This window comes from Leptodactylus fuscus, chromosome 7, assembly GCF_031893055.1.
Source record: "Leptodactylus fuscus isolate aLepFus1 chromosome 7, aLepFus1.hap2, whole genome shotgun sequence".
Taxonomy (NCBI): domain Eukaryota; kingdom Metazoa; phylum Chordata; class Amphibia; order Anura; family Leptodactylidae; genus Leptodactylus; species Leptodactylus fuscus.
In genome coordinates, this window is record NC_134271.1 from 40,013,378 (window position 1) to 40,038,687 (window position 25,310).

The following is a 25,310-nucleotide window of genomic DNA, read 5'->3' on the forward strand; positions in this document are numbered from 1 at the left end:
ATGAGTCCCTGCTCTTACAGAGACAGGACTGCTTGCTATATATTACAGATACATAGAGAAATACATAGCAAATACATAGAATTAGACAGGGTAACATAGAATCCTTATTAAGCCTTTCACTGCCAAGGACGTAGCTCTGCGTCCTCCCAGGGTGTCACTTGTCTAGCCAAGGAGGTAGCTTCTACCAGTGGCGTAACTACCGCCATAGCAGCAGAGGCAGCTGCCACAGGGTCCGGGTCATTAGAGGCCCGGTGACAGCTGCTACCGCTGCGTTTTTTTTTTTCTTAATAGGCCGTTACCATCTGGAGTTACTCCAGCCGATAACAGGCCCTATTTACTTACTGATCCTGGCAGGGCCGGGATCGGTAAGTGACACCGCGGGCCCCACAAACACTATCTTTCTATCTTTCCAGACCCCCGAGTATAATGATCAGAGGCCCGAGAGACGTAAGAAACATGCCTGTGTCCCGGGTCATGTGACGTCTGACGTCATTGAAGATGGACTACAGCAGAGGCCAACAGCGGAGGACTGCAGCAGAGCCGGGAGATAGGTGAGTAACAGTGTTTTTTATGTTTTTCTCCCCCTGGGTCTCCGATTATTATACTTTGAAAAGACCCCAGAGTATAATACTATGTGCAGGGGCCACTAAGGCACATAATACTGTGTGCAGGGGCCACTAAGGCACATAATACTGTGTGTAGGGTCCACTATGGGGTATAATACTGTGTGCAGGGGCCACTATGGGTCATAATAGAGCACGCAGGAATGCGTAGGGGGGGTAGGTTGAGGTCTTCGGTGTCGGTCGGGGGAGGGCCCCATGTCAAAAGTTCGCCACGGGGCCCCGCCATTCCTAGTTACGCCACTGGCTGCTACGTCCTTACTTCCAATGCCCATATCTCTGGTCTCGTTTGGGCTATGAAGATAATTTTAGATTCATTTTAAAGATGAGAATCTCCAAGTTCTTCAAGTTAACTCTTACTGTGCCAAAGGGGGAGGAGGAGCAGCCTGCAGCATGCACAGAGACAGAGAAGCATTTTCTCTGTCCCTGTGCACAACCTGTATATGACCCCAGGAGGGGGGAAGAAGGAATTCAGTCCCTATTCCCCCCCCCCTTTCAATCAGAGCGCATACTGTACTTTTGCTGTCTGATTGTCACATACAGGTATAATGTAATTCCCCCCTGAGCTTTAGTAGTGGGTTATTCTTTTGTTATACCCCCTGAAGATAACCCGGAAGTTTATTGGCACTGTGACCCAGACATTTACCATTGTCCAGGTCGCAGAGCCAAAAAAAAAAAAGTCGCACCAAACACTTACACAACATATACACAAAATCATGAATAAAGTTTACATTTCACCCAATCCCTGTCCTGTCTATACCTGAGCTTTCTAGAGTAAAATATGCCTCTAGCAATATCCGTTACATGCTAAAATAATAGTAATAACGATTATCACTAGAGATGAACGTATAGATTGCTAAGATTTTTATAGGGGGATGGAAAATAACATTTTTATGTAAAGTCCTATTTAATTTGCATGCACAAAATGGGATGGCGCATTTCTGCGATTTTGGCGTTTCTTTAACCCTTTCATTGCCAGGCACGTAGCTATACGTGCTCCCAAGGTGGCACTTCAGTAGCGGAGGACGTTGTATACTAATATCTCTGGACTGCATCAACATATCTTGATTAGAGATGAGCGAACACTAAAATGTTCGAGGTTCGAAATTCAATTCGAACAGCCGCTCACTGTTCGAGTGTTCGAACGGGTTTCGAACCCCATTATAGTCTATGGGGAACATATACTCGTTAAGGGGGAAACCCAAATCCGTGTCTGGAGGGTCACCAAGTCCACTATGACACCCCAGGAAATGATACCAACACCCTGGAATGACACTGGGACAGCAGGGGAAGCATGTCTGGGGGCATAAAAGTCACTTTATTTCATGGAAATCCCTGTCAGTTTGCGATTTTCGCAAGCTAACTTTTCCCCATAGAAATGCATTGGCCAGTGCTGATTGGCCAGAGTACGGAACTCGACCAATCAGCGTAGGCTCTGCTGGAGGAGGCGGAGTCTAAGATCGCTCCACACCAGTCTCCATTCAGGTCCGACCTTAGACTCCGCCTCCTCCGGCAGAGCCAGCGCTGATTGGCCGAAGGCTGGACAATGCATTCCTATGCGAATGCAGAGACTTAGCAGTGCTGAGCCAGTTCTGCTCAACTACACATCTGATGCACACTCGGCACTGCTACATCAGATGTAGCAATCTGATGTAGCAGAGCCGAGGGTGCACTAGAACCCCTGTGCAAACTCAGTTCACGCTAATAGAATGCATTGGCCAGCGCTGATTGGCCAATGCATTCTATTAGCCTGATGAAGTAGAGCTGAATGTGTGTGCTAAGCACACACATTCAGCTCTACTTCATCGGGCTAATAGAATGCATTGGCGAGCGCTGATTGGCCAGAGTACGGAACTCGACCAATCAGCGCTGGCTCTGCTGGAGGAGGCGGAGTCTAAGATCGCTCCACACCAGTCTCCATTCTGGTCCGACCTTAGACTCCGCCTCCTCCAGCAGAGCCAGCGCTGATTGGACGAATTCCGTACTCTGGCCAATCAGTGCTGGCCAATGCATTCTATTGGCGTGATGAAGCAGTGCTGAATGTGTGTGTTTAGCTCAACTACACCAGTGGAGTAGTTGAGCTAAACACACAGATTCAGCTCTGCTTCAATCAGCGCTGGCCAATGCATTCTATTAGCTTGATGAAGCAGAGTGTGCACAAGGGTTCAAGCGCACCCTCAGCTCTGATGTAGCAGAGCCGAGGGTGCACTTGAACCCTTGTGCAGCCTCGGCTCTGCTACATCAGAGCCGAGGGTGCGCTTGAACCCTTGTGCAGCCTCGGCTCTGCTACATCAGAGCCGAGGGTGCGCTTGAACCCTTGTGCACACTCTGCTTCATCAAGCTAATAGAATGCATTGGCCAGCGCTGATTGAAGCAGAGCTGAATCTGTGTGCTTAGCTCAACTACTCCACCGGTGTAGTTGAGCTAAACATACACATTCAGCACTGCTTCATCACGCCAATAGAATGCATTGGCCAGCACTGATTGGCCAGAGTACGGAATTCGGCCAATCAGCGCTGGCTCTGCTGGAGGAGGCGGAGTCTAAGGTCGTACCAGAATGGAGACTGGTGTGAAGCAATCTTAGACTCCACCTCCTCCAGCAGAGCCAGCGCTGATTGGCCAAAGTACGGAATTCGGCCAATCAGCGCTGGCCAATGCATCCCTATGGGAAAAAGTTTATCTCACAAAAATCACAATTACACACCCGATAGAGCCCCAAAAAGTTATTTTTAATAACATTCCCCCCTAAATAAAGGTTATCCCTAGCTATCCCTGCCTGTACAGCTATCCCTGTCTCATAGTCACAAAGTTCACATTCTCATATGACCCGGATTTGAAATCCACTAGCTATTTAGCTAGTTGAGCTAAACACACACATTCAGCACTGCTTCATCACGCCAATAGAATGCATTGGCCAGCACTGATTGGCCAGAGTACGGAATTCGGCCAATCAGCGCTGGCTCTGCTGGAGGAGGCGGAGTCTAAGGTCGGACCAGAATGGAGACTGGTGTGGAGCGATCTTAGACTCCGCCTCCTCCAGCAGAGCCAGCGCTGATTGGCCAAAGTACGGAATTCGGTCAATCAGCGCTGGCCAATGCATCCCTATGGGAAAAAGTTTATCTCACAAAAATCACAATTACACACCCGATAGAGCCCCAAAAAGTTATTTTTAATAACATTCCCCCCTAAATAAAGGTTATCCCTAGCTTTCCCTGCCTGTACAGCTATCCCTGTCTCATAGTCACAAAGTTCACATTCTCATATGACCCGGATTTGAAATCCACTATTCGTTTAAAATGGAGGTCACCTGATTTCGGAAGCCAATGACTTTTTCCAATTTTTTTCAATGCCCCCGGTGTCGTAGTTCCTGTCCCACCTCCCCTGCGCTGTTATTGGTGCAAAAAAGGCGCCAGGGAAGGTGGGAGGGGAATCGAATTTTGGCGCACTTTGCCACGCGGTGTTCGATTCGATTCGAACATGGCGAACACCCTGATATCCGATCGAACATGTGTTCGATAGAACACTGTTCGCTCATCTCTAATCTTGATGCTTTAAAATGCATTTTAAAGAAGAGACTCTCATCTTTAAAATGATACCAGGAACTTGATGATTTTACTTACAGTTTTGGAGTGATTCACTGTTGAAAACACTATTTGGCATTGAGATCCAACTGCAGATCTCAATTCCCGACAGTGTTTCAACAGTGAATCACTTCAAAACTGTACATCCAATCATCGAGTTCTTGATATCATTTTAAAGATGAAATTCTCCTCTTTAAAATGCAATTAAAAGCATCAAGATATGTTGATGCAGTCCAAAGTTATAGCGCTCCAAAGTGCCCCCCCCCCCTCCTGTCTAAGCAAGCAATTTGCAATCTTTAACAAGAAAGGAAGAGGGACACGAGCAGTTCAGCAGAGAGAGAGAGAGAGAGAGAGACAGAGAAACAATCTGACTCTCTGCATAACTTGTATGTGACAGCAGGAGGGTGGTGGCAGGGACTCTATTGTCCCTATTAACCCTTCTCCTGCCAATCAGAGAACATATTATACATTTGTCTCTGATTGTCACATACAGTTATAATGTAATTCCCCCCTGAGCTTTACTAGTGGGGTATTCTTATGTTATACCTCCTGAAAATAACCAGGAAGTTTATTGGCGCTGTGACCCAGACGTTTACCATTGTCCAGGTCGCAGTGCCAAAAAAAAAAGTCGCACCAAACACTTACACAACATATACATAAAGTCGCAAATAAAGTTTACATTTCACCCAATCCCTGTCCTGTCTATACCTGAGCTTTCTACAGTAAAATATGTCTCTAGTGATATCCGTTACACGCTAAAATAATAGTAATAATGATTATCACTAGAGATGAACGTATAGTTTGCTAAAATTTTTATAGGGAGATGGAAAATAACATTTTATGTAAAGTCCTATTTAACTTGCATGCACAAAATGGGCTGGCGCATTTCTGCGATTTTGGCGATTCTTTAACACCCGCCCCTGTAAATATATACATGTGTGGTATGTATGAACTCCTCACATATTGCAGTTTTATGTACAGTACATTATGTTTGCAGAAAGGGATTTCTTGAGCTGCACTTTAGTGGCAAATTTGAATTTTTGCGCAATTTTTGCTAGCAATCTCTGTTTGCCGCAAAGTTGAATGAAGGTGCTTGTATATATAAACTATTAAATTGTGTTTTTAGATACGGTATGCTGTGTACTCTGAAAAAAGTTAGATTTTGGTATCACAGTCACAGTTTGGTAGGTGCAGTATAGCTTTTTAACATATTAGTGAACAACAGCAAAATCCTGCTTGTCTTCTGTATTCGTGTTTTTGGGAGTCCGAGCTCTTTGTTGTAGTTGATGTTTGCGGTACATATAGTATATTTACACATTGTATACACCATAAGCTATTATTTTAAAAGTATTTTGTATATGAATCTGAGATTGAACATGAGTTTTAGGTGCAAATATGTTTTAGTGTATTTTTTCAAAAAAATTATTTGTGTTGGTCGCAAAGTTGCATGAAGGTGGATATGGCTATCGATGACCCATTAAGACATTTGTAATCTTCAGGTTGTCTACTTTCAAAAAATATATAGGGTTTAGGGGTTCACTTACTTTTCATGGTGTGTAATCCCTACATTTTATAGGATGATACTTTTTTAACATTTCCAGCTTCAAAGCAGATTTTTCTTCCTTCCAATTCTAGCGATTTTCTGAAGACACGTGCATGCGGGTTCAGGCCATAGTGATATGTATGAACTCTGCACATGTTGAACTCTTATTTTTAGGAGGTTTGGTGCATCTAATATTTTGTTTGGTTTCCGCTTTTAACAACTAATATACATTTATTTGCATTTTTTCATAAAACATTCACTTTAAATCAAAATTGCATGATGGTGCCTGTTCGTATAAAGTACCAAGTGACATTCTGACAATGCTGCAGGTGTCTACTTTAAGAAAATATATAGGTATGGGGGGTTGGATGCTTTTTTAATGTTGCAATTTAGGTTTGATTTGTCCATTTCAAAACTGTGAAAATTGCTCTGGCTACTGGAGGTGCAAAATTTCCAGAGACCCTTGGCAGCGAAAAGGTTAACACCCGCCCCTGTAAATATATACATGTGTGGTATGTTTGAAGTCCTCACATCTTTTTTCGAAAGTACATTTTGTTTGCAGAAAGGGATTGCTTAAGTCGCACTTTAGTGGCAAATTTGAATTTTTGTGCAATTTTTGCTAGCAATCTCTGTTTGCCGCAACATTGCATGAAGGTGGTTGTATAGTCAGTGTTTTTGGGAGTCTGAGCTCTTGTTGTAGTTGATGTTTGTGGTACATATAGTATATGTACATATACTATATGTACACATTGTATACACCATAAGCTATTGTTTTAAATGTATTTTGTATATGAATGTGAGATTGAACATGAGTTTTAGGTGCAAATATATGTTTTAGTGCTTTTTTTCAAAAAATGTTTTGTGTTTGTCACAAATTTACGTGAAGGTGGATGTGGCTATTGATGACCCATTGAGACATATGTAATCTTCAGGTTGTCTACTTTCAAAAAATATATAGGGTTTAGGGGTTCACTTGCTTTTCATGGTGTGTAATCCCTACATTTTATAGGATGATAATGTTTTAATATTTCTAGCTTCAAAGCAGATTTTTGTTCCTTCCAGTTCTAGTGATTTTCTGAAGACACGTGTATGCAGGTGTAGGTCATAGTGATATGAATGAACTCTGCACATGTTGAACTCTTATTTTTAGGAGGTTTTGTGCATATAATTTATTGTTTGGTTTCCACTTTTAACAACTAATATACATTTATTTGCATTTTTTCATAAAACATCCACTTTAAATAAAAATTGCATGAAAGTGCCTTTTCGAATTTTATTATTATTATTATTATTATTATTATTATTATTTATTTATTTATATAGCACCATTAATTCCATGGTGCTTTACATTTGGGGGTTTACATACAATACACAGAATATACAGGTAGATATAATACTGACAGTGACAGACTGGCACAGTGGGGTAGAGGGCCCTGCCCGCGAGGGCTTACAATGAGGGAAGGGGGTAGAGACAGAAGGAGAGGGGGAGACTGTACAGATGTCAGTGAGGTGATAGTGTTATTGGAGGTTGTAGGCCTTCCTGAATAGGTGAGTCTTCAGGGCCTTCTTGAAGCCTGTGATTGTGGGGGTCAGTCTTAAGTGTCGTGGTAAGGAGTTCCAGAGTATGGGGGATGCATGAGAGAAGTCTTGGAGACGGTTGTGTGAGGAGCGGATGAGGGCAGAGCGGAGGAGGAGGATCTGAGGTTACGTGTGGGCAGGTAGCGGGAGATTAGGTCAGAGATATATGGAAGGGCCAGGTTGTGGATGGCTTTGTATGTTAGCGTTAGTAGCTTGAATTCAATTCACTGGGCTATGGGTAGCCAGTGGAGGGACTGGCAGAGGGGAGCAGCCGATGACCAGCTTTTTTGCTGTGGCCTGCTATATGGGGCCTTAGTATTAAGGTGATGGACTACAGAAAAACCTCATTGAAAAAACTACTCAAAAATTCAGTGAAAAAATTGATCTTTAAAGAGTTGGGTCTATCAAAGAAGACAATGATCTTAGCAAATTGTTCAAATTAACCATTGGAAGCATCTATAAACAGGGTATGAGAACAGGTGAATGTTGACTGCTAGCAGTGTATAGCCATTACTCCATCGAATCAATAATAACATGAGATTAGTCTAAGGCCTGGGCCCCTCTTATAGCCTAAATGCAGCGTTTTACAGTACTTGCAAAGTGGATGGGATTCTGGCTAATCCCATCCACACATTGTAGAAAAATATCTGTAGTGAATATGCTTCGATTTTAAAAAGCATTGCATTCTTGTAAATCGCAGCATGTCAATTATACCTAAGGAAACGCTGGCAGTTTCTATATAGATATAATAGAGGCAGAAAGTCCGCAAAGCAAAACACTGCAATGCATTTCTGACGTGGTCTTTTCCATTTTAGCCTAAAAATGTCAGAATATTCTCAGATTACCTTTGGTTCCAGAGACGGCTTCTGTCAGTCTGTTATAAGGTCTGTCTGCGCATTCATGTCCTTTATTTATTAAGACTTCTTTGAGGTCTTTATGTCCTCGGACCACCACTGCTGGTGTTAACCCTAAGTAAATGCTGTACACTGGACCATATTCTTCGGAGAACTAAAACAAAATTATACATATCAGCTTTATAGAGATTTATTTGCAAGAGTGTTATGGTTTCCAAATCCTAAGAGACATAAGAGATCAATGGTGTTATAGAGAGAGAGCAATGATATACCATGATTAGTATTATTATTATTATTATTATTAGACCCCTTCACTAGCAGTCATGACATAGGGGAGCAACACCATACCTCCCAACTTTTGAAGACGCTACGCATGTCGTGGCAAATTTAGCCCCGCCCACTTTTGTGTTGACTCCGCCCATTCTCATTCATTTTTCATGTGCCCGCACACAGTATAATCCTCCTACAGTCACCTGTAAATTATATGTCCCCCCCTCCATCTCTGCCCCCAGTTTCATATACACCCTTCATCTGCCCCCAGTTTCATGTCCCCTCCATCCTTGCCTCCAGTTTCATGTCCCCTCCATCCCTGTCCCCAGATTCATGTCCCTCCATCTCTGTCCCGATTCATGTCCCCCATCTCTGCCCACAGATTCATGTCCCCCTTCCATCTCTGCCCTCAGTTTCATGTCCCTCCATCTCTGCCCCCAGATTCATGTCCCCACATCTCTGCCCCCAAATTCATGTCCCCACATCTTTGCCCCCAGATTCATGTCCCCTCCATCTATGCCCCCAGATTCATGTCCCCTCCATCTCTGCCCCAGATTCATGTCCCCTCCATCTCTGCCCCCAGATTCATGTCCCCTCCATCTCTGCCCCCAGATTCATGTCCCTCCATCTCTGCCCCCAGATTCATGTCCCTCCACCTCTGCCCCCAGATTAATGTCTCCACATCTCTGCCCCCAGATTCATGTCCCTCCATTTCTGCCCCCAGATTCATGTCCCCCCATCTCTGCCCCCAGATTCATGTCCCTCCATTTCTGCCCCCAGATTCATGTCCCCTACATCTCTGCCCCCAGATTCATGTCCCTCCATCTCTGCCCCCAGATTCATGTCCCTCCATTTCTGCCCCCAGATTCATGTCTCCACATCTCTGCCCCCAGATTCATGTCCCCACATCTCTGCCCCAGTGTCATGCCGTCCTCTCCTTCATCTGCCCCCAGTTTCACGTTCCACCTCAGTGTAAACATTACACTTACCTTCTCCTCGTTCCCTCGCCGCTCTCTCTCTCTCGCGCACAGTTGTAGACACGATGTGACGTCATCACATTGCATCTACACAGCCAGTAGGCGGCGTGCAGCGGCGAAGCAAGGAGCTGAACTGTGTCAGCTCCTTGTTTCAGCCGCATATGTGTTCAACTCAGATCTGTGTCCTCTGGACGCAGATCTGAGTTGAAATCGGGACATACCTCCCTCCAACTGGGACTGCGGGACACGTCACTGGAATCGTGAATGTCCCGCAGAAATCGGGACGGTTGGGAGGTATGCAACACTTGGTTGGAGAAAAGTTTTACTGTGCTGTCTGTTTATGGAGTAGGCGCACCACCTTGTTAAATGTTGTGCACTTGTGTTAGTGTAGATGCGCCTTTATAAGCTATGTGCACTTTTCCCCTTTTTTGTTAAAATAAAATTTTAAAAACCCACAATTGCCTCGTTTTAATGCATTGTGATCTAACAACTTTTGCCTTTTTTGCTTCTTTTTTAAAAAGCACAAGGCATAAATACAGCATGAATAGAAGCGCCATTTAGGCCTTTCTCGACAAAAACAATAATGGTGAGGGCAGCTTAACATCTGGACAAAAAGGGCAGGTCATAGGACTGAAGAGGAGAGATGCAGGATGGTTGTTTTGATGCACTGCCCGCCATCTATGTGTTCTTAATGTTACCTGTTAAGAGGTGTTTGGAGCAATGGTCATGTCAGGGGAACACACACAGCAAACAGATGGCCCCGACAAACCACTGGTGGAGAGGATTGCTTAGTCCACCAACAAGCATGAGCAGCTTCCATGGTTTCCTTGTACACAATGCAAACAAAGGTCATACCTATCTGCAGGACACACCTCTGTCTTTGAGCAGACCACTTCTAGTTTCTATAATTTTCAAGCATATCAATTTGCTGTCACAGCAGCCATTATGTGCCCTGCCATTGACAAGCAACCAACCTCACCTTTGTTTGCAGTGGTGTTGTGAATGAAAAATCTGAACTGTAATGGACTTTAGTAGTGATACGAGGAACGCTAACAGCTCAGTAATATGTGAAGGACATACTGCGATCACATGCGCTGTCTCTCTTCCCTCTCTTTAAACCTATCTTTCCTATGCATTTATCATCCATTTTCCTATCTCCATACTTTTAACCCCATCGCTTTTTCACCCCTCCCCCAGTTTCATCCCCTAATATAATATAAAATATCCCCCACCCCATTATCTGTTTATAATCCAGGCCACATTGTGTAAACTACTAGTCCAGCGCCGCACCTCCCATGAGGCGACCTGAAGCGACCGCTTCAGGCGGCGCTATGCCGGGGCCCCGGGGAAGGGTGGAATTTTTACTGACCTAAGCTAGTCCAGGAAAATCTGTCCTGGACTGGTTTAGCATCACAGTCACCGAGCAGTGGATTGGGGCGGCCCTGTGGACACAGCGCTGCTCCAGCGGCCGCCCCTCACGCTTAGGCAGAGAGCAGGTCCTCTCCCTGCCTGCTCTCTGCCTACTAACGACGCTCGCTCCGCTCTGCCATGCCCCCTCCGCTCAACAACACCCCCTCTATGCGGCCCCGCCCCCTCCGCTCCGCCCCCTCCTCTGGGGGGGGCGGCTTTCTGACGTCCGCCTCAGGCGGCAGAAACCCTCGGTTCACCCCTGTACTGGTCATATTATTATGGACCTAAGGTCATATCATTTAACCCTGCTGTTCTGTTCGGGTCAATATGACCCGAAATGATTTTTGAGACCCTGCAGATTTTTTTTAATGAGGATTTGAAACTAGTGGTTCCTTGACTTTTCCTCATTTGTGGAGCTCTACATTTTTATTTTATTTTATTTTTTTTTTGTTTACTTTTTGCTACACGCTGATTGCTACACTTGTACTGTTCGGGTCAATATGACCCGATAGCATTTTATACTGTTCTACAGGTCTCTGATTATTTCTGACTGCAAAAGTTATGTTTTTTTTATGTGTACTTCCTCTCCAAATGGTGGTGGTTTCACTGTTCTTATCAGTAAGCAAGTAATTATCTAGTCTGTTTGTGAGAGAGGAGACTGGTTGTCTATCATTCAAAGGGTAAAAGTTTGTGGAATTGCGAAATCGGTCGCCACATATTTAGAACTACAATGTGTCTTGAAAGGTTTCATGACATTTCGAGAGTACTGTGGTTTGATTCTAAAACAGATAGAATGGAAAGAAGAGCTAAAGATAAACTAGCCCCTATTAGAAATGTTTGGAATCAATGGGTAGAGATTCTACCAAAATTGTATAACAGTGCTGAAAATGTAACTGTTGATGAGCAACTGGTGGCATTCCGAGGTAGGTGCCCATTCAGACAATATATACCAAGTAAGCCAGCAAAATATGGCATCAAGATCTGGACACTTTGTGACAACAAAAGTTCATATGCTCTAAATGTTCAAGTGTATACAGGAAAAGCCCCTGATGAGAAAGACCTGAAAAAAATCAGGGTATGCGTGTTGTTCTAGATTTGACTCATGGACTAAAAGGACAAAATGTCACATGTGACAACTTTTTTACATCCTATCAACTAGGCCAGATGTTGGAGAAAAAACAACTTACCATGCTGAGTACTATGAGAAAAAACAAACCTGAACTACCGCAAGGTATCCTTAGCAAGAGAGAGGTGTACAGTTCTACTTTTTATTTTTCTGGAAATACAACTGTTGTTTCTTATGTTCCAAAAAAAACCAAACAGGTAATTCTCATGAGCACAATGTACCATGACAATGCTGTAAGTGATAGAGAAGACAGAAAGCCTGACATTATTTTGGATTATAATGCCACAAAGGGAGGAGTTGATACTTTAGACCAAGCAATATCAACATATACATGCAAACGCAAAACCAATCGGTGGCCAATGATTTTATTTTATAACATACTGGACGTTTCTGCATACAATGCATTTGTCTTATGGAGAGAAATCGACCCCGATTGGAACCGGAATAAGCTGCATAAAAGAAGATTATTTCTTGAGGAATTGGGAAAATCCCTGGTGAGGCCATATATTGTATTGAGAGCAGAAAAGTGACCCCCAGAAGTGAGGGAGCAGCAGCCATTGTAAAAAGTGTCCAGCATGCTCAAGAAAGAGACTCCACGTCCACGGCCTCCACCAGCACAGCTACCAGCAAAAAAAGGAAGAGATGGAGCTTCTGTCCATCTTCCTGTGACAATAAGACTAATCTGACATGTGCTGGATGTTCAAAATATCTGTGTAAAGGACATGTGTCTTATTATTGTGCTCAGTGTAAAAACGCATGAACATGTTCAGTGTATTCTTTTTTCTTTCTAAAATGGTTGAAGTTTTTATGATTTTTCATTTGTTGATTTATAAAATTTGTTTTCAAAAAGTTAAATTTCATGTTTTAGTAATAGTAATGTAAAGCTTCTTTATTATTTGTATGCAGAATGTCAACAATCGAAGATAATTGCAAAAAGCCTGTGTAACCTTTTTATGAAAAAAATAAATAATTAAGTTTGAATTTAAATTTTTCTTTTGTTTATGATCAAACATGTTCATATACAGTATTTCAATGAAAAAAGTATTCAAATAAAACAATCAGAGTAGCTAAAAATCAAGAATTAATAGGTCGGGTCATATTGACCCGGGAACAGTACAAGTGTATAGCAAATGCGAACAGAACAGCAGGGTTAAACCTCACCCAATTTCTGTCACTAATTTTATTGCAGGTCACAAGCTCTTCCCTTTTTCAAGTATAACCTTCCTAGTTACACTTATTTATTAGCAAGAATCAATCCAGGCTATAGTCATCTCCACAGGGTACTAGATCCTCACGTCAATTGTACAGTTTTCCTAAATAATCTTATCCTCTAATTCTGATATTGTCATCACTTAATTGGTAATTTTTGGAGTGTAAATCTTGAAATGTGTAAAAGCAAGCACCACAGCAGTGTATGGTTGTATTATCTACGTACCATTCTTTTTCCCGTAGACACAAACGTAACATTACATTTGATATAACTTTGGCTGTGTTTTCCTTAGAGAGCTAGAAATGGGATAGAACATGGGATAGAAATGGGATAGAATGGCTTCTAGAAAGTCTAAGAGTGTCCTACACTATATTTTAGACCAATTTAAGCTGTGCTTCATACCTAACTTGTTGGACCTGAAACAAATCTTGGGACTGAACCACCTGAACCTGAAACGAATCTTGAGACGTTTTCCCATCTCTATTAAAAGGATGCAGGTAGGTATCGGGGCAGGTATGCTGACATATTTTTAAGTTTTTACTTTTTGGTCTATTCCCCAATATCCCCTTTAGAGTTTCTACAGCATCCCAGTGTACACTGCTTTATATGTTCTTATTTTATTTTGTTGTGTTCGTGTGCCAGTGTGCATACAGTTTGTTTCTATGTGTTTCTTCTGTATTGTGCCACTTCCCATTTGTTATATGTTCCCCTTTTTAGGACCTCTCCCCTTTTTAGGACCACTTCCATTGTGGTTTGGCAACCCTCATTCAGTAGCCTAGGCAAAGACATTGAAAGTCTCCAGCATCAGTTAGTTGTGGAGTGTACTAGCAGTCAAGAGGTCAACACCTGCTGAGTGTATCCAGTGCAGCCCCCAAGGGAAAAAAATTGACCAGCCCAACAGTCATATACATCCCTGAGACAGGGAAGAGAATCTGACAGGTCCTACAGAGGGAGACAATGTTCCAACCTTTAGAGGAAGTCTAGATTGTGGAACCTACCACCTACTGTTCATCTCCAGGTATTTTGATTCCTGAGACTTCAGGTAATACAGCTCCCATAGCCATAGTGGGTGAGGCAGAGACTTTATATAATTAGAGTGGAGAAGGGGCACCAACTTCCATCCCTAAACTGGTCATCCCTCAGCCCAAGTCTGGGATCAGCCACCACAGTGGAATTATTCCTAATAACTATTATTCTCATTGGAAAGCTGCATGTGTAGCGCCCCACGGAGTGGGTCACTACAAATGTCATTTTATGTGATCTACACTGTGTACTGTGAAGGTATAGTGAGATCCAGTCAACCTGTTAGCATACACAAAGTTCCACAGCCATTATCTCTTTAAGAAAAGGGGTGGAGCTACAGACTGGAAGAGGGTCTCTCTTTTAGTTCCAGATCAGAAAGTGCAGGAGTGCAAGAGAGAGGAGCAGGTGTGTGGAGGTGCAGTGTGTGCGGCAAGCCTCATGGTGTGATAGAACAGCAAAGGAGACCTGCAGAGGTGAGACAGGACCTTGCAGGGACGGAGCCGCAGTTATAGGACCATCAATTCCTAACTAGTGTAAGAAACACTAAGAACATTGAGAAACTCACTGGACCGAGGCCTAGTGAATGCAAGATTCCTGGAGGCTCAGTAACATACAGAGTTGGGGTGAGTGCATCCAGCATCCCAAAGAACTCGCGTTACCTGCTGTCCAGAAGGGGGAACTACCCAGTTGCAATTAACCTTTGAGCTCCTGGAACCCAGGAACAGAGGAAATCTATTAGAGAGTTTGAGCAGCAATGGAAGGCTGAATCATACTGGTGGTAAAAGGGAAGACTGGCATCTCACTATACTGAAGCAAGGTGAATCCTCCTGTAACATCTGGTATCTCCTGCTGACTACAGAAGTAAACTGTAAGTGTTTGGTTAACCCCTGTCTGGACTGTATTCTTTCATCGATCCTCTGTTACTCCTCCTGGAAATCATCCCTTCCTCACCTATATCATCTGGCCCTGGGACCTGCCCTGGTTGGGGAGGGTATAACATCTGGCACTGCATCACCACCTATTCCCAGAGGCCCTATCTACAGTGCCCGGCTTCACCTCAAGCCGAAACCCCAACTGGCGTCACGACAAACTTTTATTTTTCTTTATTTTTCTTTCATCCATTTTTGCTTAAAGCTTCCATTTTTCAAGGCGCTGCCGCCCCCGGTGTCGGGCCTGCTCACACCGTGAATCTACATAGGCCGAGCCGGAGCGACTCACCTTTTTGGCGCCACGAACAGGATAGCGAAAGTGCGCAAAACTTTTATTTTTGTTGAAAAAGACTGTTGCATTTTTCAAAATTTTCCCTGCTTTCCAAAATAGCAACAAACAGCAGTTGCCTGATTCATGTTACATTGAGCTGCAGGGTTGGTGTCTTTTCCTTGCAAGCCATGCTGAGTGCAGAACATGTGACATGCCTGTGCAAGAAGCAGTGAAAGATACAGATTGCATCATCCCCAATTGCAGTCTACCCCTGACAACTGTAGAAGTCTCTGTAGCAGCCGGACCAGCATCCTCTGCAGTGATAAGTCATCCATCCATCCGGATCAACTCTTTACAGTATCAAGTCCGGTGAGTGTGGCCTTGCTGGGGTTAACAAGGGGGGGTGATGTATCAAGCAATTGGATCCTCATCTCCAGCCCCAGGCCCCTCTGATTCCCCCATAGACTCTAACCGTGGTCACAACCAAGTAGCTATGGCACCTATATTACCGTTAACAATGCCGTACATTCCAGGTGCGTCCTGGCTGCCCCAGTATACAGGTGAGTCCCATAGCCTCAAAGAAAAGCTGAGTAGCCTGTTTGACCTATACCCTATGACAGAGGAGCAAAAGGTCGCAATATTAATAAGTCAACTTGGTGGTGCAGCACAAAGGGAAGTGAAATCCTGGCCATTGAGTGATAAAAGAACTGTAAAGGACATTTTTACCAAACTCAGGATCACCTTTGACACCCGCACCACAGCTGAGATAAAAATGCGGTTTTTCAGCTGTAAGCAAAAACCGCAGGACACTGTGAGAGATTTTGCCCTCAATCTGCAAGAAGCTTTGTGGGTTATTAAACAAGTAGATCCCGATAGTATTCAGGATGAGGACAGGATGCTAAAAGAACAGTTTGTAGAAGGCCTATTGTCAGAATCCGGTAAGGCCCAACTGCGTATGATGGCCCTGCAGAATCCTGATATGAGCTTTATTGAATTCAAGGACAGATCCATCCGTATCCTGAGGGAACCTGTCTATCCATGCGGACAGACGGAGGAGCAACAACTTGCTCTCCACAGGCAAACACCTGTGAGCCCTGCAAGTGCTGCACCTTTTCCATCTACTGTACAGTGTGCACAGATCCAATGTGATGATGCTGCAGAGCTGCGGTTACAAATGACTGAGCTAACTAAACATGTAGCTGCATTAACCAAAACTGTTCAAGATCTCCAAGTTTCTTCTCCAGCAAAGATCCAGCTTGCTTCCAGCCCAGAGGATCTACCTTGGAGACGTTCAAGAAGAACATTGTTTCCTCAACAGCGACTGACGCGCAACGGCAGGAGGACCACTGACAAGTTTGACCCCTCTGGCCGACCCATCTGCAGACGGTGTGATAAGATTGGTCATGTTGAGAGAGAGTGTCCTTTAAATGGGCAACTCCTGGAGTAGAGGACCAACCTTCAGGAGTAAGACGATTTGGTCCAACTAGCTGGAAAAGCAGGTATGTAGGTGGACGTCCCATAATTCCAGTTACAATTGACGGTGTTCCTTTCACAGCACTACTGGACACTGGTTCTCAGGTAACCACTATTCCTCAGACTTTGTTTCGCAGGTACTGGACTGATGCTGATATTACCCAGCATCCAAATGGGGACTTGGTACTAATTGCTAGTAATGGACAGCCTCTGGTCCAGGTTGGATATAAAGAGGTCACCATGAGAGTAGGTAGCACGGATCTTAAATCCCAAGGTCTAATAATTGTTGATGTGGATGAAGGGGAATTTGCTAATGTGTTAACATTGGGGACAAATGTGTTGGAGAATTGTCTAGATGAGGTAATTGCCATCTTACAGGACGCATTGAGATCTACCCCCTACAAAGAAAGATATGCTCTGAATAAGGAGATTAAAGCCCTTGTCCAGCGTCAACAAGTGGAGTTAGCAGGTGGAGAGATTGGCAGTGTGAGGGTAAGCGACCCCAATTCCATCATGCTTCCCCCCAGGAGTGAAATCATTGTCTGGTGCAGAGCAGCAATAGGCATCAAAGGGCAAGACTACCAGGCCCTGCTATAACCTGTCTATTCTGACTGTAGGCCCACTGTTATGACAGCTAGAGGGATAGTTAATGTGAAGAAGGGCAGAGTTCCAGTGCGCATCTTGAACTGTGGGGAGGAGGAGGCTTGCTTACCCAGGTATGCCACAGTGGCTAAACTGTTCACTGTCAGTAACAATGACATCCAGCCAACAGAGCCCTTGGCTGATCAGACAGATGTTAATGATTCCCCAAAACAGTTAGAGGACTGGTGTCAAGCAATACACATTGGCACTGACAGCACTCCTCAATACCAAAGAAATGGGGTTGTGCGGTTAGCACAAGAGTACGCAAGGGTATTCAGTAAGACTCCCTTGGACTTTGGGCAGGTGAAGGTAATACAACATACCATCCCCACAGGAGACCATCCACCAATTAAAGAAAGGTATAGGCCCATTCCACCCGCACATTATCAGTGTACTAAGGACATGATTAAGGACATGAAGAGTGCTGGGGTAATCAAGGAAAGCCATAGCCCCTGGGCAGCACCCTTAGTGTTAGTTCACAAGAAAGACGGGACGATGCGCATGTGTGTGGATTATAGAAAGATTAATAATATCACGCACAAGGATGCTTACCCTTTGCCGCGCATAGAGGAGTCACTAGCAGCGCTCAGGACGGCTAAGTACTTTTCTACCCTAGACCTAACCAGCGGGTATTGGCAGGTTCCTGTAGCAGAGGCTGATAAGGAGAAGACTGCCTTTACGACTCCCATGGGTCTTTACGAATTTAATGTCATGCCCTTCGGCCTATGCAATGCGCCAGGAACCTTTCAAAGGCTGATGGAGTGCTGCCTAGGACACAAGAATTTTGAGACAGTCTTATTGTACCTAGACGATGTGATTGTTTATTCCAGAACATATGAGGATCACTTGCAACACCTGGCTGAAGTCTTTGAGGCCTTGTCCAACTTTGTCCTGAAGGTCAAGCCTTCCAAATGCCACCTCCTGAAACCAAAGGTACAGTACCTAGGACATGTGGTCAGTGCAGAAGGAGTTGCCCCAGACCCAGACAAGGTGACTGTGATCAAGGACTGGAAAGCTCCAACTACCATCAGAGAGATCCGCCAATTTCTAGGGTTAGTTGGCTACTACAGACGATTTATCAAGGACTTCACTACCCTAGCAGCCCCCTTGCAGGATCTCCTTGTTGGCCAATCCAACAAGTCTAAAAGCAAGAGCCCCCCAGTGGAGTGGAAACCCCAATTGGAAGAATCTTTCCAGAAGCTAAAGCAAGCCCTCACTGGAGAAGAGATCCTGGCATATCCTGACTACAGTCAGCCCTTCATTCTGTACACAGATGCAAGCAACAATGGACTTGGAGCTGTCCTCTCCCAAGAACAGCAAGGCAAAGAGAAAATAATTGCTTATGCAAGTAGGAAGCTTCGTCCTTCTGAGAGGAATCCAATCAACTATAGCTCCTTCAAGTTAGAGCTTCTAGCAATAGTATGGGCAGTGACAGAGAGGTTCAAACATTACCTGGCTTCTTCAAGATTCACAGTCTACACCGATAACAATCCCTTGACACACCTGGACTCTGCTAAGCTTGGAGCTCTGGAGCAGAGATGGCTTGCCCGCCTATCCAATTTTGAATTTGTCATCAAGTACCGAGCTGGCAAGAAGAACCTGAATGCAGATGCCTTGTCCCGCATGCCAAACCCTCCTGATCCAGAAGAAGAATCTGATGACTTAGAAGAGGTTGAAATGCCAGCCTTCTACAACAAGCGAATGGCCCATAACTCTGGCTGTATGACTGGAAGAAGTCTAGCAACTCAAGAGATTTCCCTGAATCCGTTACCCCATCATGGCTGGGCTGAAACTCAAGAGAGTGATCCAGCTGTGCAACTTGTCAGAGAACTTCTTGGAGTAGAAAACGCCTCTTTACCTGCGGATGCACCACCAGATGCTCAACAGCTCTAGAAAGAGAGGAAGAAGCTCGTTGTTTTTGAAGGGAAGTTGGTTCGAAGAGCTATCAACCCAAGGACCCATGAACTACTCTGGCAGATTGTAGTGCCCCAAAAGGACATACCTATGGTGCTAGGAGCTTATCACAACCAAGCAGGACACTTTGAGTGGAAGAAACTAGAAGTGGTGATCCGAGACCGTTTCTTCTGGACGGGTATGAGAAAATCCATTGAGCAGTGGTGCAGAGAATGTGGTACGTGCAATCTCAGGAGGAAAGACACTACTACTCAAAAGGCTCCCCTGCAACCTATCCAGACAAAGCAACCCTTGGAGATAGTGGCCTTAGACCACGTGCAGCTGACTCCCAGTAGATCAGGATACACCTATGCTCTTACCATTGTGGATCATTACGCCCGCTTCCTGGTTGTTGTTCCAGTTGAGGACCAGACTGCAAAAACAGCTGCAAAAGCATTCCAAGAGCATTTCTGTCGGCCCCATGGTTATCCTGACCAAGTCTTGACTGACAGAGGTCCAGCATTTGAAGCGGAGGTATTCAAAGAGTTCTGCTCCCTCTATGGATGTAAGAAGATCAGAACAACCCCATACCACCCTCAAGGGAACGGACTTTGTGAGAAAATGAACCACCTGGTCATCAGTTTGTTGCAGACCTTGCCTTTGGAAGAGAGAAACCAATGGCCTGACAAATTGCCTGACCTAATTGAAATGTACAACCATGTCCCAACTAGCTCCACAGGGTATTCTCCAGCATACCTAATGCATGCCAGACCAGGTAAACTTCCAATTGACTTGGAGATGGGAGTCCTAAATCCTGAGGAAGTGCCCAACTCACCTGATCTTGATTGGATTGCTGAAAGACAGTTGCAGTATAAAAAGGTTCAGCAGTGTGTAGAGCAAAGCCTTGACCAAGCTAGACAAAGACAAGAGAAAAGCTACAACCAACATGCTCCAGCTTCCCCTTTACCAGTTGGTGAGCAAGTATTGAAAAGAAAGAGAAGACACCACAAACTAGATGATCAATGGGAATCTGAACCCTATACTGTCCAACCATCTAACAGTGATAACAGCAAAGTATGTAAGATTTCCAAAGATGTCGGAAAGACTTGTATAACTGTATCCAGAGACAATTTGAAACTATGTCCGTCTCAATTACGTGAGGAAGCAGGAAACAAAGTGGAAGAAAATCCTCAACAATCAGGAAAATCTGAGACAGAAGTTCAGACCATACTTGGGCCGTTTCCTAGTTCTTGGCCACAAATTGAAGGTGCTTTAGTAGTACCAGTAATGCTGTTCCCACAAGCATCGCCTCAGGAGATAGAAGATCCTCAAGAACAGCCAATCCCAGTTCCTGATGATGTACCAGCGCAAATTCCAGTAAGCCCGATTCCTAGTGAAAGTAGGCCTACCGATCCCCTGATGACTCCGGTGAGTAGGAGAAGACTGTCAGGAATCCCATTTCTGCGTAGATCTCAGCGCAATACACAGGGACAACTCCCCATACGTTACAGGGACAATCAGTAAAGGTATACTAACCCAATGTGTTTACAGATAGTTGTGTTGTATATGTTGAATTCAGTTTATGCAACGTTACAGGTTTAATTGCAGTGCCGGCTCCCTAACGTATTGCACTAGTAGGTGAGTCAGAAATATGAACTGTGCATTAATACTTACTCTCCTGAGCATGGCATTACCAAGAGAGAATGGACTAAAGGAGCTGTGCCAGTGTTTAACATGTTTAGTTTTTCAGGGTTCCTACCACAATAACTTTCTTGTGGTATTGAAACGTTTAAACTTCCATTTGCCTACCAACCTCTTCAAGTGCATGGAATGCAATTTATGCAGGTGCACCAACGCTCTCGGGGGTTGGGGGATGTTTCAAATATGGCGGCCTGTCGGATAGGAGCCATCAAAACAGCCTGTGCAGTGAAGAATTTTGAATGTTCTAAAATACTCCGCAGCTGCACTCGGAGTTAAGGAGGTGGACTAAGCGGTTTGGGGCTGTAATCCGCAAGGAAAGCAACCGTGAATGTTGCTGGGTTGTAAGGAATACACAACCAGATTCTAACGGGTTATAGAAATTGTGTTTACTTGAATGTTTTTGTAAAAGTTCAAATTGATCTTGAGGAAGTTGCACTTTTTCTCCTTAGGGAATTTACTTACATATGAAGTTTACACTTGTATGTAATGTCCTTCAAACACTATGGTGTTCATGTTACCGTCTACTAACCCTCTTCTTAGTTCACTGGAAGGGTAGCCCGAGACGTGCTACTTTTAACAAGGGGGGAATGTAGCGCCCCACGGAGTGGGTCACTACAAATGTCATCTTATGTGATCTACACTGTGTACTGTGAAGGTATAGTGAGATCCAGTCAACCTGTTAGCATACACAAAGTTCCACAGCCATTATCTCTTTAAGAAAAGGGGTGGAGCTACAGACTGGAAGAGGGTCTCTCTTTTAGTTCCAGATCAGAAAGTGCAGGAGTGCAAGAGAGAGGAGCAGGTGTGTGGAGGTGCAGTGCGTGCTGCAAGCCTCATGGTGTGATAGAACAGCACAGGAGACCGGAGACCTGCAGAGGTGAGACAGGACCTTGCAGGGATGGAGCTGCAGTTATAGGACCATCAATTCCTAACTAGTGTAAGAAACACTAAGAACATTGAGAAACTCACTGGACCGAGGCCTAGTGAATGCAAGATTCCTGGAGGCTCAGTAACATACAGAGTTGGGGTGAGTGCATCCAGCATCCCAAAGAACTCGCGTTACCTGCTGTCCAGAAGGGGGATCTACCCAGTTGCAATTAACCTTTGAGCTCCTGGAACCCAGGACCAGAGGAAATCTATTAGAGAGTTTGAGCAGCAATGGAAGGCTGAATCATACTGGTGGTAAAAGGGAAGACTGGCATCTCACTATACTGAAGCAAGGTGAATCCTCCTGTAACATCTGGTATCTCCTGCTGACTACAGAAGTAAACTGTAAGTGTTTGGTTAACCCCTGTCTGGACTGTATTCTTTCATCGATCCTCTGTTACTCCTCCTGGAAATCATCCCTTCCTCACCTATATCATCTGGCCCTGGGACCTGCCCTGGTTGGGGAGGGTATAACATCTGGCACTGCATCACCACCTATTCCCAGAGGCCCTATCTACAGTGCCCGGCTTCACCTCAAGCCGAAACCCCAACTGGCATCACGACAAACTTTTATTTTTCTTTATTTTTCTTTCATCCATTTTTGCTTAAAGCTTCCCTTTTTCAAGGCGCTGCCGCCCCCGGTGTCGGGCCTGCTCGCACCGTGAATCTACATAGGCCGAGCCGGGGCGACTCACATGTGTTTGCAGTTATCTGACTAAAGTTCATCTTGATTCAACTGTACAACTACCTCCGATCACCACCACATGAATGGAAGAGCCCTCTGGGAGAAAACTACCACCAAAGGCAGGTACCTTGCAGGTTCCTGGTCTGGCCTGGTTGGTGGACTGGAGGAGTTGGTTGCCTGTCTTTAGCCTAATCCTGACATCACCACCACAACTTCAACTACCATTCTCTGCTTCCCTCCATTTGGTTGCTATGTTTTTTGGAGAATTTTTATGTTGTTACATTGTATATTTATACAGTATATATTCATATATTAAAAACTCTAAAAACCGATCACAAAGATAAAGTCTGCTTGGATTTGTCTTTACATTGACATTGTAGAAAACAGGGTTCAAAATATACAGTCTGTCCATATTCTCATGACACTGTACTTTATACTTACTTTCTTCAGTGCCTTCAGTGGATTTGAGAAGTCAATCTGCAATATGTTGCCCACCACAGGGAAAGGGACAGGTCCAGGTGGGAAACCCTTGGGGCGAGACATCTTCCACCACAATAAAACCAGCAAGAAGAGTCCCAGAAGAAGAGCTGTGCTAAGCTCCATGGTGAATGCTTTGCTGTTTCTCACACACTGACCCCTGACTAGGGCCTCGTGCTACTTCCTCGAATACAAGGTACAACCACTCCCAAAGAGGAGGCTTAGATGACATCTAGTGCTAGTGTAGAGTAGACTGAGGTAAAACATATATGGTATATACACATGATTATGGGGAGAGAGAGTCTGCTTGACTTCTGCTTGTTGTTACTTTTAACACTGGATTTCTGAGTTACACTACTTGCTACACGGTGAAAAGTGTTACTGCTGTTTGCAAAATGAGAACATTGTAGGACCTTGGAGCCTTTGGGTTTTCCAACTGCGAGATTGGAATACAGCACTCCCCAGTTTTGTTTTGATACTTGTCAATTCTAAGGAGAGGTGCAAGATTTAAACTTGGGTTTTAATAGCATATAATACAATAGAAAAGGTCTGAGATGGAACAGAATAGCGGATAGTACAGAGTAAATGTGAACAAAGCAAATATACTATCGTACCAGAGGTATAACTTGAAGTTCCAGGGCCGAAATGCAATATCTGTAAAGGGGCCCCCAATTACCATGCACTACATATAATACTCTGGTCATCTAATTATTTTGTTGTAATATTCCCCATCAGGTAAGATGTGCTCCATACTTACCAATGTGGTCCAGTGTGCATCTTGCAACATGTATTCTCTGCTTGAGCAGCTGCTTGAGGAGGAATACTGTTGTGCAAGATGTACAGTGTTGGCCAAAAGTATTGGCACCCCTGCAATTCTGTCAGATAATACTAATTTTCTTCCAGAAAATGATTGCAATCACAAATTATTTGGTATTATTATCTTAATTTAATTTGTTTTCAATGAAAACCACAAAAAGAATTGTCAAAAAGCCAAATTGGATATAATTCCACAGCAAACATAAAAAAGGGGGTGTACAAAAGTATTGGCACTGTTTGAAAAGTCATGTGATGCTTCTCTAATTTGTGTAATTAACAGCACCTGTTACTTACCTGAGGCACCTAACAGGTGGTGGCAATTACTAAATCACACTTGCAGCCAGTTGAAATGGATTAAAGTTGACTCAACCTCTGTCCTGTGTCCTTGTGTGTACCACATTGAGCATGGAGAAAAGAAAGAAGACCAAAGAACTGTCTGAGGACTTGAGAAGCAAAATTGTGAGGAAGCATGAGCAATCTCAAGGCTACAAGTCCATCTCCAAAGACCTGAATGTTCCTGTGTCTAGGCAGGAGGCCTTCAAAGAAAAGAACACGGTCCCTACAGTCAATCATGGTGGAGGTTCCCTGATGTTTTGGGGTTGCTTTGCTGTCTCTGGCACTGGACTGCTTGACCGTGTGCATGGCATTACGAAGTCTGAAGACTACCAACAAATTTTGCAGCATAATGTAGGGCCCAGTGTGAGAAAGCTGGGTCTCCTTCAGAGGTCATGGGTCTTCCAGCAGGAGAATGACCCAAAACACACTTCAAAATGCACTAGAAAATGGTTTGAGAGAAAGCTCTGGAGACTTCTAAAGTGGCCAGCAATGAGTCCAGACCTGAATCCCATAGAACACCTGTGGAAAGATCTCAAAATGGCAGTTTGGAGAAAGCACCCTTCAAATCTCAGGGACCTGGAGCAGTTTGCCAAAGAAGAATGGTCTAAAATTCCAGCAGAGCATTGTAAGAAACTCATTGATGGTTACCGGAAGCTGTTATTTGCAGTTATTTTGTCTAAAGGTTGTATTATCAAGTATTAGGGAGGGTTCACATGGTGTAACGTGCCGCTTGACGTGGCACGTCTACGCCGCGGGAGCTTTTGCGGGCCGTACACGCTCCCATTGATTTCATTGGAAGCGGGGATCGTATGCGCCGCGCTATTTTGCGGCTGTGAAATACTTTTGGCCATCACTGTGTGTGTGTGTATATATATATATATATATATATATATATATATATATATATATATTTTTTTTTTTTTTTAATGTAATACCCCTCTGAACCTTATTAGAGGGTTATTCTTATG

General features: G+C 44.2%; 1 protein-coding gene across 1 annotated transcript in view; it reads right to left on the reverse strand.

Moving 5' to 3' along the window:
* The window catches only part of LOC142213455 (cytochrome P450 2J4-like), a 64,980-nt gene extending 41,664 nt beyond the window's left edge, over window positions 1-23,316 (reverse strand). The window contains exons 1-2 of the mRNA XM_075281802.1: window positions 23,155-23,316; window positions 8,168-8,330 (exon numbers count right to left, since the gene is read on the reverse strand). Of these exons, the coding sequence (XP_075137903.1) occupies window positions 8,168-8,330; window positions 23,155-23,316 (325 nt within the window). The remainder of the gene's footprint in view (window positions 1-8,167; window positions 8,331-23,154) is intronic.
* Between the last annotated feature and the right edge of the window lie 1,994 nt (window positions 23,317-25,310).